This window comes from Nicotiana tabacum, chromosome 20 (assembly GCF_000715075.1).
Source record: "Nicotiana tabacum cultivar K326 chromosome 20, ASM71507v2, whole genome shotgun sequence".
Classification (NCBI taxonomy): Eukaryota; Viridiplantae; Streptophyta; class Magnoliopsida; order Solanales; family Solanaceae; genus Nicotiana; species Nicotiana tabacum.
The window spans coordinates 33588466-33603352 of record NC_134099.1 but is presented as its reverse complement, the minus strand read 5'-3'; the positions used below and the strand labels follow the sequence as shown (position 1 = coordinate 33603352).

The 14887-nt window shown below is 31.4% G+C and overlaps 2 protein-coding genes and 1 long non-coding RNA gene across 3 annotated transcripts; 1 reads left to right on the top strand and 2 right to left on the bottom strand.

The window, feature by feature from the left end:
- The first annotated feature begins 241 nt into the window (after positions 1–241).
- On the top strand, positions 242–1155 carry LOC107803376 (germin-like protein subfamily 1 member 1). Its single transcript, XM_016627077.2, has one exon. It carries the CDS (start codon positions 271–273, stop codon positions 934–936), a length of 666 nt encoding a protein of 221 aa, XP_016482563.2. The 5' UTR covers positions 242–270; the 3' UTR covers positions 937–1155.
- A 3645-nt stretch (positions 1156–4800) lies between these two features.
- Positions 4801–5968, bottom strand: LOC107803377 (uncharacterized). The gene is made up of 3 exons (XR_001652008.2): positions 5667–5968; positions 5505–5580; positions 4801–5407 (listed from the first exon to the last, which is right to left on the bottom strand). It is a non-coding gene; the product is annotated as an uncharacterized LOC107803377 (long non-coding RNA).
- A 2002-nt stretch (positions 5969–7970) lies between these two features.
- On the bottom strand, positions 7971–9632 carry LOC107803382 (putative galacturonosyltransferase-like 9). Its single transcript, XM_016627084.2, has one exon. The coding sequence runs from the start codon at positions 9311–9313 to the stop codon at positions 8189–8191; it is 1125 nt and encodes a 374-aa protein (XP_016482570.1). The 5' UTR covers positions 9314–9632; the 3' UTR covers positions 7971–8188.
- Positions 9633–14887: the final 5255 nt, after the last annotated feature.

Below are 14887 nucleotides of genomic sequence, written 5' to 3'. Positions count from 1 at the left end.
TTCTCCCTATAATGTCTGCTAAAAGGCCAATTAAAATTCGAAAAATACCCTACCCTATAAACCTTTGCACTTTACCTTTGTGGTCCCTTAACTTTCTATTTCTGGTCATTATCAATCATTCCCAGCTTTGCCTTGTTTTTTCCTCCTCTAATGCTCTTAAGCTACTCAATCTCTAGTCCAACTGGACAAAATCCTATATACTTACCAACAACTTATATATATGTATCACTAGTTAGTAATGTTCAAAATTATCTGTAAGTGTAGATAAAAATGGAAACTAACACTATCCTATTCAGTATGAGTCTACTTATTGTATTGGGCTTGGTCGGATCCGACCCAGATCCGCTCCAAGATTACTGTGTGGCTGATACCAAAAAAGCCACAAAAGAAAATTTCTATTGCAATGGTGTGCCATGTATCAATCCAGACCATGTAGAAACTTCACATTTTGCAACATCAGCTTTATCCAAACCTGGTAAAATTAGCATAATGTTTGGTTTTAATGTAACACTTACTACAATTTTCAATTTGCCAGGTTTGAACACTCAAGGACTAACTATGGCACGAATAGACATCGATGCAAATAGTCTCGTGCCCCCTCATTCTCACCCTCGAGCCTCAGAAGTGGCTATTTTAATAAAGGGTTCACTTTTAGTAGGATTTATCAACACTTCAAATCACTTGTTTACTCAGAATATGCAACCTGGAGATTGTTTTGTTTTTCCTAAAGGTTTGATTCAATTTCTTTATAATACGGATTCTAATGAGCAAGCATTGGTTGTGTCTGGGTTGAGTAGTCAGAATCCTGGTGTCCAAATGGCGTCTCCTGCTGCATTTGGGACGAAACAAAATATGCCAGATGAAGTATTCAAGAAGGTATTTCAGATCAATAATCAAGAAGATATTACAAGAATTAGAACAAACCTTGGAGGATGATTATGCCTTTTGATATTTCTAGTGTTGAGTGTATATGGTATTTTTGTTTCAAAAGAATTTTATTTATTTTTGGAGTAAAAGTTTGCTTAGGGTTGTTTAGTTATTCGGAAAACCAAAAAAAAAAAAAAAAATAGTTTAGATTTGGTTGTAAAATGCCTTGCCTATGGTTACATCATACATGTGTGTTATACTAATTTTATTGAACAAATTACCATGCCAGCCTCTGACAAATGGTTCCTGTTGGTGACTAATTGGTGGGAGAATTGTATGTGTAACTTTTATTTATAATTAAAAAAAATTGAATTTAGTGGTATAAATGGTTCCTGTTCGTGGGTTTATTTAAGAAACAACAAAAGTGTTTTTCAAATTGGAAAAACACAGATGATGTCCTAAATTCATGCTTTGTGATCAAATGAAAGAATCCAATTAGAAATATTGAAGTAGTTTGAATTTACAAGCTATGATTGATTTAATATACGAACAAATTAACAATCGTTTTTATCTAAAGGATGTATATTCATTTTCAAGGCCTACCAAAATAGGGACAATAATCGCTTTGTCAAGATTCTTGTCTTTATATTGTCAAAACGAAACAAGTGATCTTCGACTGGATATCTAAATAATTCGAACTTATTGAACAGAACTAAATCCAATTGAAACCAGCAGGTTAACGCTTGAACAGAGTGTCATAATTCTTATTTTGAAAAAATTGCTTACTTTGATGCCATTTGTTAAAGCGTTAGAATCTTTTGATGAGATGGTCTCACAATTCAAATTAATATTAGAGAAGACAAAGCTTTTGTGTTCAGGTGTTACCATCACCCACTATCAAAAAAATCTTTGCATACTTGGCCGGGCCGGCCCAAGGGTAAAGCTGCTGCTTTTGGCCTCATAATTTTTGGGGCCCCAATATTTCCTAATAGCTATATATTAATTTATTTTTAAAAGAATATTCAGTGTTTTATATGAGAAAGTACAGATTTTCATAGTAATTAAGTAAGATTAGATTGTTGATGATAAATTAAGAATTTTTTTATATATTGGGAATCATTTTCTAGATCATAAATTGAGAAAGAATTTGATTGTTAATTCATAATTCAAAAAAAGGTTGAAACTTTAATACAATCTCAAAATATGTTGTTGATAAATTTTTAGCGAACAATAAAAACCTTAAATTAGAAAGTAAATCTCAAGAGAAATTAAATGAGTTAGATAAAATTATTAATAACTCTGCATAAGAAAAGCTAGAAATATAGAATTTAAATGAAATTACATATGAACTTTTTTTATATATATAAAAAAAATGTCTCTCATTGAAATTTCGCTTTAGGCCTCCATGTTTATTGAGCCGCCCCTGATACTTGGCTATGAAAAAGATTCAGGAATGCATGTGAAAGAGGGGCATGTTGGAAACTTAATTTAGTAAATAAAAGGATGGATTTCTCTAGCAACTTAGATTTTTAAATGAGATTGTCATATAATCTTATATATTAGAAATTAGAAATTAGAAATTAGACAACAAATTTTGAGTTTAAATCTCACCACCACCCTAAAAAGAAAACAAAATAATATTTATGTGTTTAGCCCATGAAAATGCTTGTTTTGAATAGCGAAGTTATTTTTAGTAGTAAAAGAACCAATCTTGTTAAGGAAGTAGTAACTTGCTATTAAATTGATTTATTCAGTTTGAAAACATAGAGATACAACAAAACTATGACAATGATGCAGGAAATGCTTTCTTTCGCCTATCCCAACTATTTTAATCTACTATTTTACTATTCTTTCCGTCCAAATTTATTTGTTCTTTATTGACTTTGGCAAACCCCTTTAGAAATAATAAATAATATAGTAATTTTATTATATTATTCTTATTTATTATATGTTGGAAAATCGAACTGGAAAAAAATAGTACTTAATAAGAAGGGTAAAATAGGTATAATATATAGTATTTGATTTTTCAAACTGGACAAGCAAAAGTGAACATTTATTTTTAGTATAGCAAACTAGTAAAATTAGATGGAGGGAGTCTCTCCCACTAAAAGAAGTATCAAATGTCGATCAAAACTTAAGCATATGAAGAGAATATTTTATTTGTTTGAATATATTCGAGACAAATAGAAGGAGAGCCTTGGAGTAATGAAAAATAATCTTCGAGTGACCTATAGATTACGGGTTCGAGCCGTAGAAGCAGCCGTTTATCTGCATTATACTCCTTGAGGTGCGACCTTTTACTGGACCTTGCATGAATGTGGAATGCTTTATGCATCGGACGGAAAAGAAAAGAACGACAAAGAAAACTCTTATGATACATTGATCGGATTATTAGCATATATTGTATTATGATACATTTCATTGAAGAATATCATCCATAAACAGAACATTAAAACAGAACAAAGCCAGAGGACTAAATTTTATTTCCTTCTTTGAGACAAATCTACACTATAACGGTCAGCGCCACTTCATATTCCAACAATGACAGAGTATAAATTTTTAATGTGCAAATTGCATGATAAATGCCAATTATTATATTTCGAATCTGATACCTGCAGCAAATATATGGCCAATAATTTATTCCCTCTTCTAATTTTGTTTTTGTTGAAATTATACAAAAGCATGTGAGGAGACGCCAAATGAGGAATTTTAAATGCATATTATTCTAATTATTGACAATTATAACAATATAAAAAAAGGCAAATAAATAAAGTGCGCAATTACCAAAACCTCTAAGCTGCCACATGACGGTATCAATGCTTTCACTGTTTCAACCACATGAACATGACTCGTAAATCCATGTTTTTTGAAATTACAAATCTTGTTGCTAAGATAATGGACTGTTGAATTCATACACATTAATAATATAGTAGATATATTAAGAATTACTTGTCTACTATTATCCAAGAGAGGTTGGAATTGTAAAATAAGTGATTTTCATTAACAAAAAAAAAACAAAAAATATTTTCGATGTTTTGGTTATTGACTTAGGGAGTAAAAATATATCTTCTGAAAAATAAAGATTGATAATATTGTTAGCAAATTGAATGGTATTTTGTTAAAATATCAGTATTAAAGATTGATAATAATGTATAAGTATTGGTTGTAAACGAAATGCCTTCTACCCATATATGAGAAGTTAATTCGTTCCTTTTAATGAAAAATATTTTTCTGAAAATATATTTTTTGGCATTCAAATATCAGAAACTGACTTATATTCTAAAAAAATTCTGGTCATTCTAACTACCCTTAATACTAGTAAATTTACTATAATACCAATGAATTTAAGTTTTAGCTAATTAAGAAACTTAACGAAATATCAATAAAAATTTAAAAGGCTCAAACTAAAATTAAATTTAGTAAATTTAGCTTAAGACTACTAATTATGAAAGTAAAAATAGTTAAATTATAATTATTCATATATTAAAAGATGAAAATATATAAATGAAATACAAATTTTTATATTAGCAGAACCGTTGCCTCTTACCTTGTCAATATTTTAATACCTTCCTTGTTTTTGGAAAGTATATTCTACATACCTTGTATTAAAATAAATAATAAATATCTAAAAGTAGATTGTATGAATTTAATTATTTCAAATTAATACTTACGATGTAACCTAGACGTAAATCTAGAACACAATTGAAGCTTATCTTGACGAAACAACCCTTTTGTTGCAAGGTTATCAGATAAAACAAATAACAATTTTCAACAAATAATAATTTTCAGTAAAAGGAATATATATATAACATTTAAAGTATCAATAAACATTGGAAATACACATATGAAATAACTACATAAATATATACAAGTTTCCTATGTAGAAATAATATACTCATACATACCTATAACTTCAAGTATAAATATTTTCAAACCAAAAATCAATAAAAATTGCACCTATATTTTTTGTTATACACAGGTTAAAGGATTAAAATAAAAAGAGATAGTCCCAACAGCACAACAACAAAATGCAAAAAATTATTCATGTACTCGAAAAAAGAGTATTTAACTGGTGATGCTTTTTGGAGATACTTCCTACTACCAATTTTTCATCAACTTTCTTCTTCTTTTTAATGTAAACTTATGTGTATGTCTTTTATCCGTATGTTTTATTCATCACATAAATATAAAGAACTTAACCTAAGTTTGAATGATTTAATAGCATTTGAATAGAGTCTCTATTTACTTATGATTAGAGGAAAAATAACCCATTTATGGAATTTTTAAAATCCAAGAAACATTACAAATGAGTTTATTATACTATTGTTCTCTGCACCACGTCAAATCCAGAAAATACAATTTCTTCATTTTATTACATAAAAAAACGACCAATTTAAATCAATATGAGATGACCAAACACAAAAAGGGAAAAGGAAAAGTAAATACACCGAGAGTCTTGTGTTAAGTTTATCCCTTCATGACTTGCTTCATTACTATCAATCATTCTCATTGCGACGCATCTTTTTATCTTGTGCTTCATCTTCATAAATAAATTAAAGAAAAAAGTCAACTTTCACTATTTTTAATTAAAACTTATAGTAAGCAGAACATGTGAAAAAGAAAGAAAGCAAGAAAACCTTGAAGTTTAGAAATTGGCAATAAGAGCTTTGCCTTTAATTTATTCATTTTGTACTTCCTCTGCATCACACGAAACTAACCAGAGTAGTCAATTTTCATTATTCTAATTAAAAATTAAAAAATTAGTATAAAGCCGAATATATATAAGAAAGAAAGCAGACCTTGAAGTTGCAAAAGTTTCAAAGAAACGCCTTCCATTGAGAGAAGAAAGCAATACAGTTTCGTTGAATGTTAGGTGCGTTTAAATAGGAACAAAGAATGATTAGATATCAGAACTGATTGACTTTTGAAATCTAGTGTTAATGACCTTGTTAAATACGGGAAGGGAAAAAGGACGTTTCGAATATTTGAAGAGCAGCCTTTGGTGATGACTCTATTCCAAAACGCATGGATAAAGTTGTAATCTAAAGAATATGTAAGATCATATCTTTTAGAGAAAAAGAAATTAATAACTACGGGAAAAAGTGAGAAAAAATGCCAAATAAATGAGAGAAACGATAAATAGTAATCCTAATGCCAAATAAATGAGAGAAAAGATAAATAGTAATCCTAGCTTAAGAGAGATGTCATGTCAACTTTCTTTTTCCCGCCTTTATATATACTATATAGATTGTTAGCAATGCTTATTGCCCTATAGTTCTTTGAGCTCATTATAGCTTTCTTCTTCAATCAAATGGCATTATTTTAACTTTATGTGAACAATATGATGATTTTAAACAACACATGGAAAAGATGCAGTAAAAGTTTCATTTCCTTGTTTTATTACATTTTGTGATCTTCCATTTTATTTTGCATTTTTTTGGATAGCCGCGATCTGATGTTAATTTTCAATTTAAATGTCAGCTCTAGGTTTGAAGCGACCCATTTAATTAACTCTCACAATGTCAATGAATTCTTGTACCCAAATTAGGAAAATTGGTCCAAATAAAAAAGAAAAAGATTTATTTTTCATGAATTAATGAAGCATGGCACGTACGTACACATCAATGTGAAAAGCCATAATCCCAATTAGATACTATAGGGCAAGGAAATGTTCACTAGACCGACCAAACTATGAATGGTCAGCTTGCCTGTGCAAATAGTGGCTAAAGTTCATAACAAAGAGATCGTATTTGGCACGATTTCTTTTGAGTATTTGTGGACATAATAGAAACCAAACAAATATTAAAACATCAATGGTTGAAGTCAATGGTTATCAAAGGCAAAGAACACTTCCAGCTATTTTCCATGTGCTTCACTTTGATATTCACATTAAAAATTTGGAGCCCCACAAATCATACACACAAAAATTTTACAACTACAAGTTGGACAAGTCAAGTATATATTTTAAGCATATCCTTCTTGCAAAGGAACCTCCAAATAGAAATTAGAAAAATTGATTTTGAAAACTACTACTTTGATGCTAAGTAACAACTAAAGCTTAAAGCTTCCCCTTATGAGTTGGAGTTGGACATTCCCTTTTTTAACACTTCATCTTTTCTATTCGCCGTTTTATGTTTATCTTTACTTTGTCAACTCCCCCAATCATTAATTCTTTCTATAAAGTTCCTAGTCACATTAATCTTTTTCCTAACAAAAGAAAGAAAGATAAACAATTATTAACATTACCTAATCAAGAGAACGAAAGCTAACTAAGCTTCCGTTACTAAGATACCTATATTTTAGAAACATCTAAACGTGTTAGGCAATGAAGCATGAAAGACTAGGGTTAAAATTCGCAATAAGGACAAAAAAATATTTAAGTGTTAGTAGACAGAGTTATCTCTAAATGATTTTTTTTTTCATTTTTCTAAGTGATAGTATGATAGATATGGTTGTCTGTTATCTATATTGGTGGAAGTAAGACATTCGATAAATTAGTTAATATACATATAAACTGACTTCGGCCGATGCTATTAAAAGAAGTACCATAAAAATTACGTTGAAAGTAACACATAAGTATGCTTAGATTATACTGGTTGGCTGAAATGGACACAAAGATTATGCGTAGGTTATACTAATTGGCTGAAAATGGGAAACACAAAGATTACTAACTCGTCTCCGAGGGATCGTTTGGTTATCGGGATTAAGATATTAATCCCGAAATAAAAGTTGAAATGGTAATTATTTCATACTTGTCTATCGGAAACAACCTCTCTATCTTTATAAGGTAGGGGTAACGTCTGCATACACAATACTCTCTCCCGATCTCGTTTATGAGAATACATTGGGTTCGTTGTTGTTATTGTTGTTTGCAATTATTTCATATTTGATAATGAATATTAGTTAATACCAATATAAATTTTATACCAAAATCTTGATATTAACTATCCACATCGGAAGTGAGATAATAATCCCAAGAGTACTATTTGAAAATTTTGGCAGTCATTTAATCTCAAGAAAATTGACTGTAGCAACATTATTAACAAACTTGTGTAATTATGTGGAGTCTTCAAATGGGAGAAATTAGAAATACCAAGAGAAAGAAACAAGAAACGAGTTATTCCTCTTCTCAAGTATATACCAACATATAAACCGAATCAATTCTCCAAAATTGTTCCAAGTCCGTGGAACCAGCAAAAAAATTTAACTCCTAAATAAAACACATTACATCATTTTTTTCCATCTAATCACTCTGTACAAGGCTATCAAAGAATCACTTAAATCACCTTGTCAACCAAAAAAAGTGTAAAAGAATGATCAATCAAATGAAATAATTAGAGTAACCAAAAGGATTAGAACTAGTTAAAAAACCCAAATTATGTCTCACTTTGCTCCTGTAATTGTGCTTGTATAAATCATAAGGCTCCCAAAGATAATCCAACGGACATGGTCTTTTCTCATCAAGTCTAACCCATGGTTTTCCTTTTCCACTCCAATGTAACAAACTTACTGGACCTGGATGTAATGACCTACACGAGCCTTTTACATTATCACCGCCGAGCCCATGTTGATTCCACCGGTGATTAATGGGCTCGACGAGCCCACCAAATACGAGCAAAAACGGCGGCAACGAGCCCAATTCGTAAATCCTCTTTTGTCTCTGTAACTCCATCCACCTCTCTATTTTCTGCCTGTAATTTCCTTCTCTCCATTTCTTCAAGTCCATTACCATTACGCCCGTGTTGAAATAACAAGGGTTTCTCGACCCGAACACCCGGGGCAATATCGGGTCGGACCAGAATGTATCGGTGAAGTATATCGTGAAATTCGCGTGGCAGTATTCCGGTGCTCCGATGATTCGGGACCCGGTAAGGTTCACCTTCCACAGCTTCTGAATATCGTCGACGAGTACTACGTCGGAGTCTAAGTAAATGACACGTGTCACACACGGGTCTAGCATATCGCCCAAATAGTTTCGGGCGTAGTTTAACGGGTTTTCGAGAGCTTGTCGGATCGATGAAGAGATGAGATTTAGGACTGTGTCTTCTCTGAAAATGTAGACTTTGAAGTTGAGCGAAGGGAAAATGGATCGGACCAGCTTTGTCAAAACTCGCGGGCTCGTCGCGTCGAACTCAGCGGCGATGAAGTGGAAGAAGACGTGTTCTGGACAGGACGCGTGGCGGAGGACTGAGTGAACAGCCGCCATGGATCCACGGAGGTACTCGGAATCCAACGTCATCGCCACGTGGACCAATGAGGCATCACAAGACGATAACGTTTTGCCCTCCGCCGTTACCGGACATCCGACGCCGTTCCTGTACTCCGGCGCCTCCGCAAATCGTCTCTCCTCAGGAAAACTACGAATCCCATAACACCGCGAAAACGATAGAGCTAACAGAAAACAAACCACTGTAATATCAAAAAACCCAAAATGACCCATTTTCATCTGGGTTTCTGGGTTTTTTTCTTTGTTGAGAAAATATGATTAACGTTCTCAAGTAGTTTCTCTCCCTATATATTAATGTGACATTATTGATACAGCAGTATGGTGAAGGAAAGAATAGAAGGAAAGGGAGAGTTCTGGAAAAGGAAAGGTCAATAAATTACCATATATATACATATTGAATATCCAGATTCGTTCAACAATGGTAAATTCGAACAAAAAGACTGTATTCAGTGATTATACTCAAAAACTCACTTTTAATTTTATTACCATAAATACAGAGAAAAATATGGGATTTTTTATTGCTCTTTTTCGCTGTCATTATCTATCATTTCTGGATGGCATGGGGTTGGCTTGATTATATACTATATATAAAAACTGCAAGCTCAATGCTACTGTTTACACGCGCGGTTTAAGGTGCGCGTGCGATTCAGTTGAATGAGTGTATAATCTAAAGGTGATTATAATGGGGAATTACGTAATCCGTGGAGATTAATTTAGTAATTACAAAAACAAAAAAAAGGTAAAGGGTTTTCGTAGTTGGTAAGTTTTGGAATTTAATTATTGGAGTTGTTTAATGAAATACTATACGTGGAAGTTTGTTATGAGAAAAGACATAATTTTCGGTTGGGTATAGTTAGTAGTTAGCTCTAGTGTATTTTTTGTAATTATTTTTAAGTTTTTTTTTTTTTTTTTTATATCTCTTCCTCTTCTACCCAATGTCACATATATATCTTTTTGGCATATCCATTATTTACCTCCAAATTAGATAAACTGGGGGGATGAAAATGCTCTGTTTGGAAAGATTTATTTCACGTGCAGGTTTGATATAATTGAATTTATATTTAATTATTTGGTTCACATCCTAATTATGCGAAAATTATGTATTTGCAACAACTTATACTAGTATTACTCAAAAGTAGAGTCCCAGGCCTAATATTTTTCTCTCTAGCTTTCTTTTATATACCGCTACTTTATTTTGCTTTAAGTGGCCCTTTTCTTAATGTTTGCTTATAAAATTGTACTTGTAAGCTTTTGACTTAACTAGTCAATTTTGCATAATTTTTCTTATTTATTGCCATATTTTTCATTGGGTTATTGGTTTTATTTAAAATAATTAATTATAACTATTTATAATAAGACTAATCATGATAAACGTTGGCACAGTTTACATAAACATAATTCTCGTTTCAAATGTTTAAAGCTACGAGCAAATATGAGCTTGAGAATATTCTTAATAAATGTAATAATAAGAAGTTAATTAAGCATCGGTTTCGAACCCAAAAAGGTTTAAGAGGTCAATTGAATTGAGATCAATCTTACGAGGCATTTTATAATTTGGAAGGTAACAAGTGTCTAAATTAAATCTCTACGTTTGCCTAAGTTACTGTTACGTTTCCTTCTTTGTGCATTTCGAGTTAAAGATCCTTGATTTACCTAATTGAATTTGTCTTCAAAGTAATTTCGATGCCATAAATCATTACGTGGACATCACGTCTTGGCTTACATTTATGACTTTCGTCGTCATTGTAATTATTCGCAGAAATAAAAGAGAAAACGCAATCTTACAACTTAAACGCGTCATAATTTTCTTAGTTTTTACAAAATTAAAACTTAAATTTGAACAGGCGAACGATCAATATGTATCCTTGAACTATTCAAAATTGACGAGGAAGTTTAACAGAATATTTTCGACTTGATAATGTGATTCATGTATATATGTGCTGATATTTATATATAACCATTGAGAAGTCAAAAGCTCTTTTACATCAAATGTCACAAGTGGAAAAAACTAAAACTAAAATAAAAAGAATGTTGCTCACACCGAACATTTCTAAGATGACTAATTGATTTCGTAATCAGATTGATCGTTCGCATCATTTGACCTAAACATATGATATTTTGATAAATGATGGTAAATACTTTATTGAATTAAGAATCTAAATTAACTCATTTTATCACTAAAAAACTGAACCAATTAGAATAGTTTGACGTATTAGAAAACTGCTTGTTTCAATTAAAATGGAAGTCCACCAGGAAAAACCCTCAAGCACCATACCTTCCCCCACACTATTAATATTCCACCATAAAGACTCAAATTCCAACAATTATAAAGGTAAATTTGTTTCAATTCTCCAAAAGTGATCATGTGCAAGAAGTAATGGATAATATGGACCGATTAATTAATATTTTTTATCTGTATTAATTATAGGTCGGATCGAATAATTTGCCCACTTTTTCATTACACGATTTGGACCTGAACCATATCCGAACGGGCACGCATGTTTGCCACTCCTATCGGAAAGGAATATGCCTAACTTTGAAGAGGCCAACTGGGTGACAGCTGGGGAGAATGGGAATATAAGTGAGTTGTGATTGATGTAGCCGCAGCTACCTTCCCTAACACTACTACTAGTACTATAATATATAACCCCATGCCACGTGAGATCACGTGCTCTCTTTTCTTCCTCCACTTGTAATTCTTTCCTTATTTTCTCTTCAAATTAGAAAGCTGTAGTAATTTTCACCTGGAGTACATGATTTTTGTAGTATAAAGTTTTTCTTCTTTTTATTTTACGTTAATTTGGTGGTACCATCTTTAAAATATTACATATGATGTAGGAGATGGCCATGTGGATGGTGGTATTTTGTTGACATTTTGGAAGTGTTAACAATTACTATTACCTCAATTTTAATTAACATTGACTAAGTACAAAGATAATAAAAAATATTTAGACTTTTAAAATTTTGGATCTTAAATATATTACTATAATTTTTCTATATCAATAAAATTATATCATTTGTTTCTGAGCCGAAGGTCTCACGGAAATATCATCTCTACCCCTCTGGGGTAAGCGTAAGGTTTGCATACGCTCTACTCTCCCCAGACCCCAGTGGTGGATTAATGGGTTATTGTTGTTATTGTTGTAATAAAATTATATCATTAATGATAAAATGATATGTTAAAAATTAAAATAATAGAACTAAAAGAGTTTTAAGTATGAGTTGGACCAAAATTATATATGTAGCACATTAACATATATTTGGTAATTATTCAAACCCCCATGACACTTTAGGCACACCTGATGTTGTCGAAATGTTTTGTTAGGTGCAACCTTTCTTTTTTTCTATTTAAAGAGACATGCCAACCGCTAAATCTAATTGACTCCCTCTGTCTTTATATTTTTCTTTTTAGCGGACAGCCTGGTGCACGAAATTTTCATTATGTGCGGGGTTTAAAGGTATATTGTATGCAGCCTTATTTTATATTTCTGCAAAAAGTTATTTCGACGGCTTGAACCTGTAACCTCATGATCACATAGCAGTAATATTTGTTATTTCGACGGCTTGAACCTGCTTGAACCTGTAACCTCATGATCATATAGCAGTAATTTTTATTATTTCGACGGCTTGAATCTGTAACCCCCTGATCACATAGCAGTAATTCTTTTCTATATTGAAAATAAAAAACATGGCCCTTAGGTCAACAATTAAAGCTGTAGTGACCGAATATTTTATTGTCTTCAACAGGCAGAAATTTCACTGCACGATTTATGTATATTTTAAACAATAAAATTAAAGAGGAAGTTGGAATTACAGTAAAGTATATAACTTTTTAATGGTTGCTTCAGATTCTGGGTACCAACTTGTTATTAGATATAATAACCACTACTTTTTACAAGATTTGTTATGTTGAAGACATCGTTTGACGAACTATTAACTAATCATAGTAAACAACATGGTGCACATGAAAGTTTCAAACTTCACTCTTCCGAAATTTGGCAACTCTCTGCGGTTGTTATTGGCTGCACGTATTAGTCCCTGGGTTTTTCCTCAAGATCTTTAATAAATATATATACACACTTACTGACTTTATTTCCTTTTTGTCTGTGTTTGGAAATAATTTACCTCTATGCAATAATTTATTATCACACAAATTATATGTACCTCATTTTACATCACAAGTTTAAAAGTCTTCTCTTTTTTCTTAAACTCCGTGTCCAATCAAATGGGTTCACATAAATTTAAACGGGGGAGTGTGTGTATATATAAAATAAAAAAATTAATAAATAATTATAAACTCAATTATTATTATATACGGACTTGAGTTTCCTATAGAACCGAGAAGTTTTATTGTGAGTCTCACACAACTTACATTAGTTGTGTGAGACCCCTTTTTGTCTCACAAATTTGTGAACCACAATCTTATACGGGTCTACAAAAATGTGAGGAAAAAAAATGTCTCATACAATTAATATCAGTTGTACGAGACACAAAATAAAATTTTCCCTATAGAACCTATAAACTTCAAAATATATACACCTCTTCCATCTAAAAAAAACAGAATAAAGAAAGAAAAAGGACACTCACTTGCTGGTCCTTTCTTTTCTTTTTTTTCTGTTTCTTTTTTATAATAGTTTTTTTCCTCTGTGACAACTTTGGTATATATAGGATTACAAGCAAATAAAATAGAGAGTTTATCATCTGTTTCTATTAAATTGCCAACTTCTAAATTTTGTTGCTTGCCGTTTTTGCATAACTCGACCTTTTCTTTTCTTGCTATCTAATTCCTAATGGTTTATCTATTTATTGATTGTAAATGCATGCATCCATAAACTAGTTAATTATTGCCTTTGTTAATCTAGCTAAAAACTGTGAAATATCATTTGAAAATGTAATTAAGAATCGCTTCCAATATCTTACTTTCCCCCCATAACGTATGTTACGTAAACGAGTGAGGAAAATGCATTTCAAATAATAAAATATCGTACTATAATAGAATTAACTCGAAATGTAGACTTTAAGATTGTGGGAAAATAATAATCCAGCACATAAAAATGAATTTAAAAACAGAATTGATATATTATGTCCTAACAGCAAAGCTAAAGTTCAGTGGGAATATGAAATAGGAGGCCTAGCTAGTTCTTATAGTCCAAAGAGAACTAGCGGTTGTAAATATATTTCTTGGCTAAATAAATTTTTTTAATGTTTGACCCAAAAAAAAAATTAGTGGAAAAATCATACTATATAGCCGAAAAATTATATATTTTTTGTGTAAAGGATACTTCGTGTTTCTTTGTTGTAAAGGATTATATAACACCCAATTCATGACAATGAATAAATACAAAGTCTTTATAGACCTCTTTATATGCCCTCATATATCCGATAAATTATACAACGTAACTCTATTGAGTGTGATGGAAGAAATAAGAAGTAGAGATAGCTAAAATCTAACTCAGTTCATAAACTTCAAGAAGTTAGTTAAGTTAGTTAAAGTTTGTTAGAGTTAGTTAAGTTAGTAAAATCTGTTGAAGTGTTAGTTAAGATAGATTCTTTTCATAACTATAATCTAGCGCTGCAATATCATGGATATGCATTCTATATATATACATGTATTATAATACAGATGAATCATAATAAAGAGATAAGAATTCTAGCCTAATTGATTACATTTCTCTGTTCTCTCTTCCTCTTCTTCCTCTTTGTTCCTTCTTCTTCTTCTGTCTAATATGTTCTTGATCTTCATTCATCCTCTATAATTTGCTCTACATCTGAATTACTACATGGTATCAGAGC

Bases quoted from the DNA above. Each gene is read 5' to 3' on its own strand.
- LOC107803376 (XM_016627077.2), top strand. From the start codon at position 271: ATGGAAACTAACACTATCCTATTCAGTATGAGTCTACTTATTGTATTG.
- LOC107803382 (XM_016627084.2), bottom strand. From the start codon at position 9,313: ATGAAAATGGGTCATTTTGGGTTTTTTGATATTACAGTGGTTTGTTTT.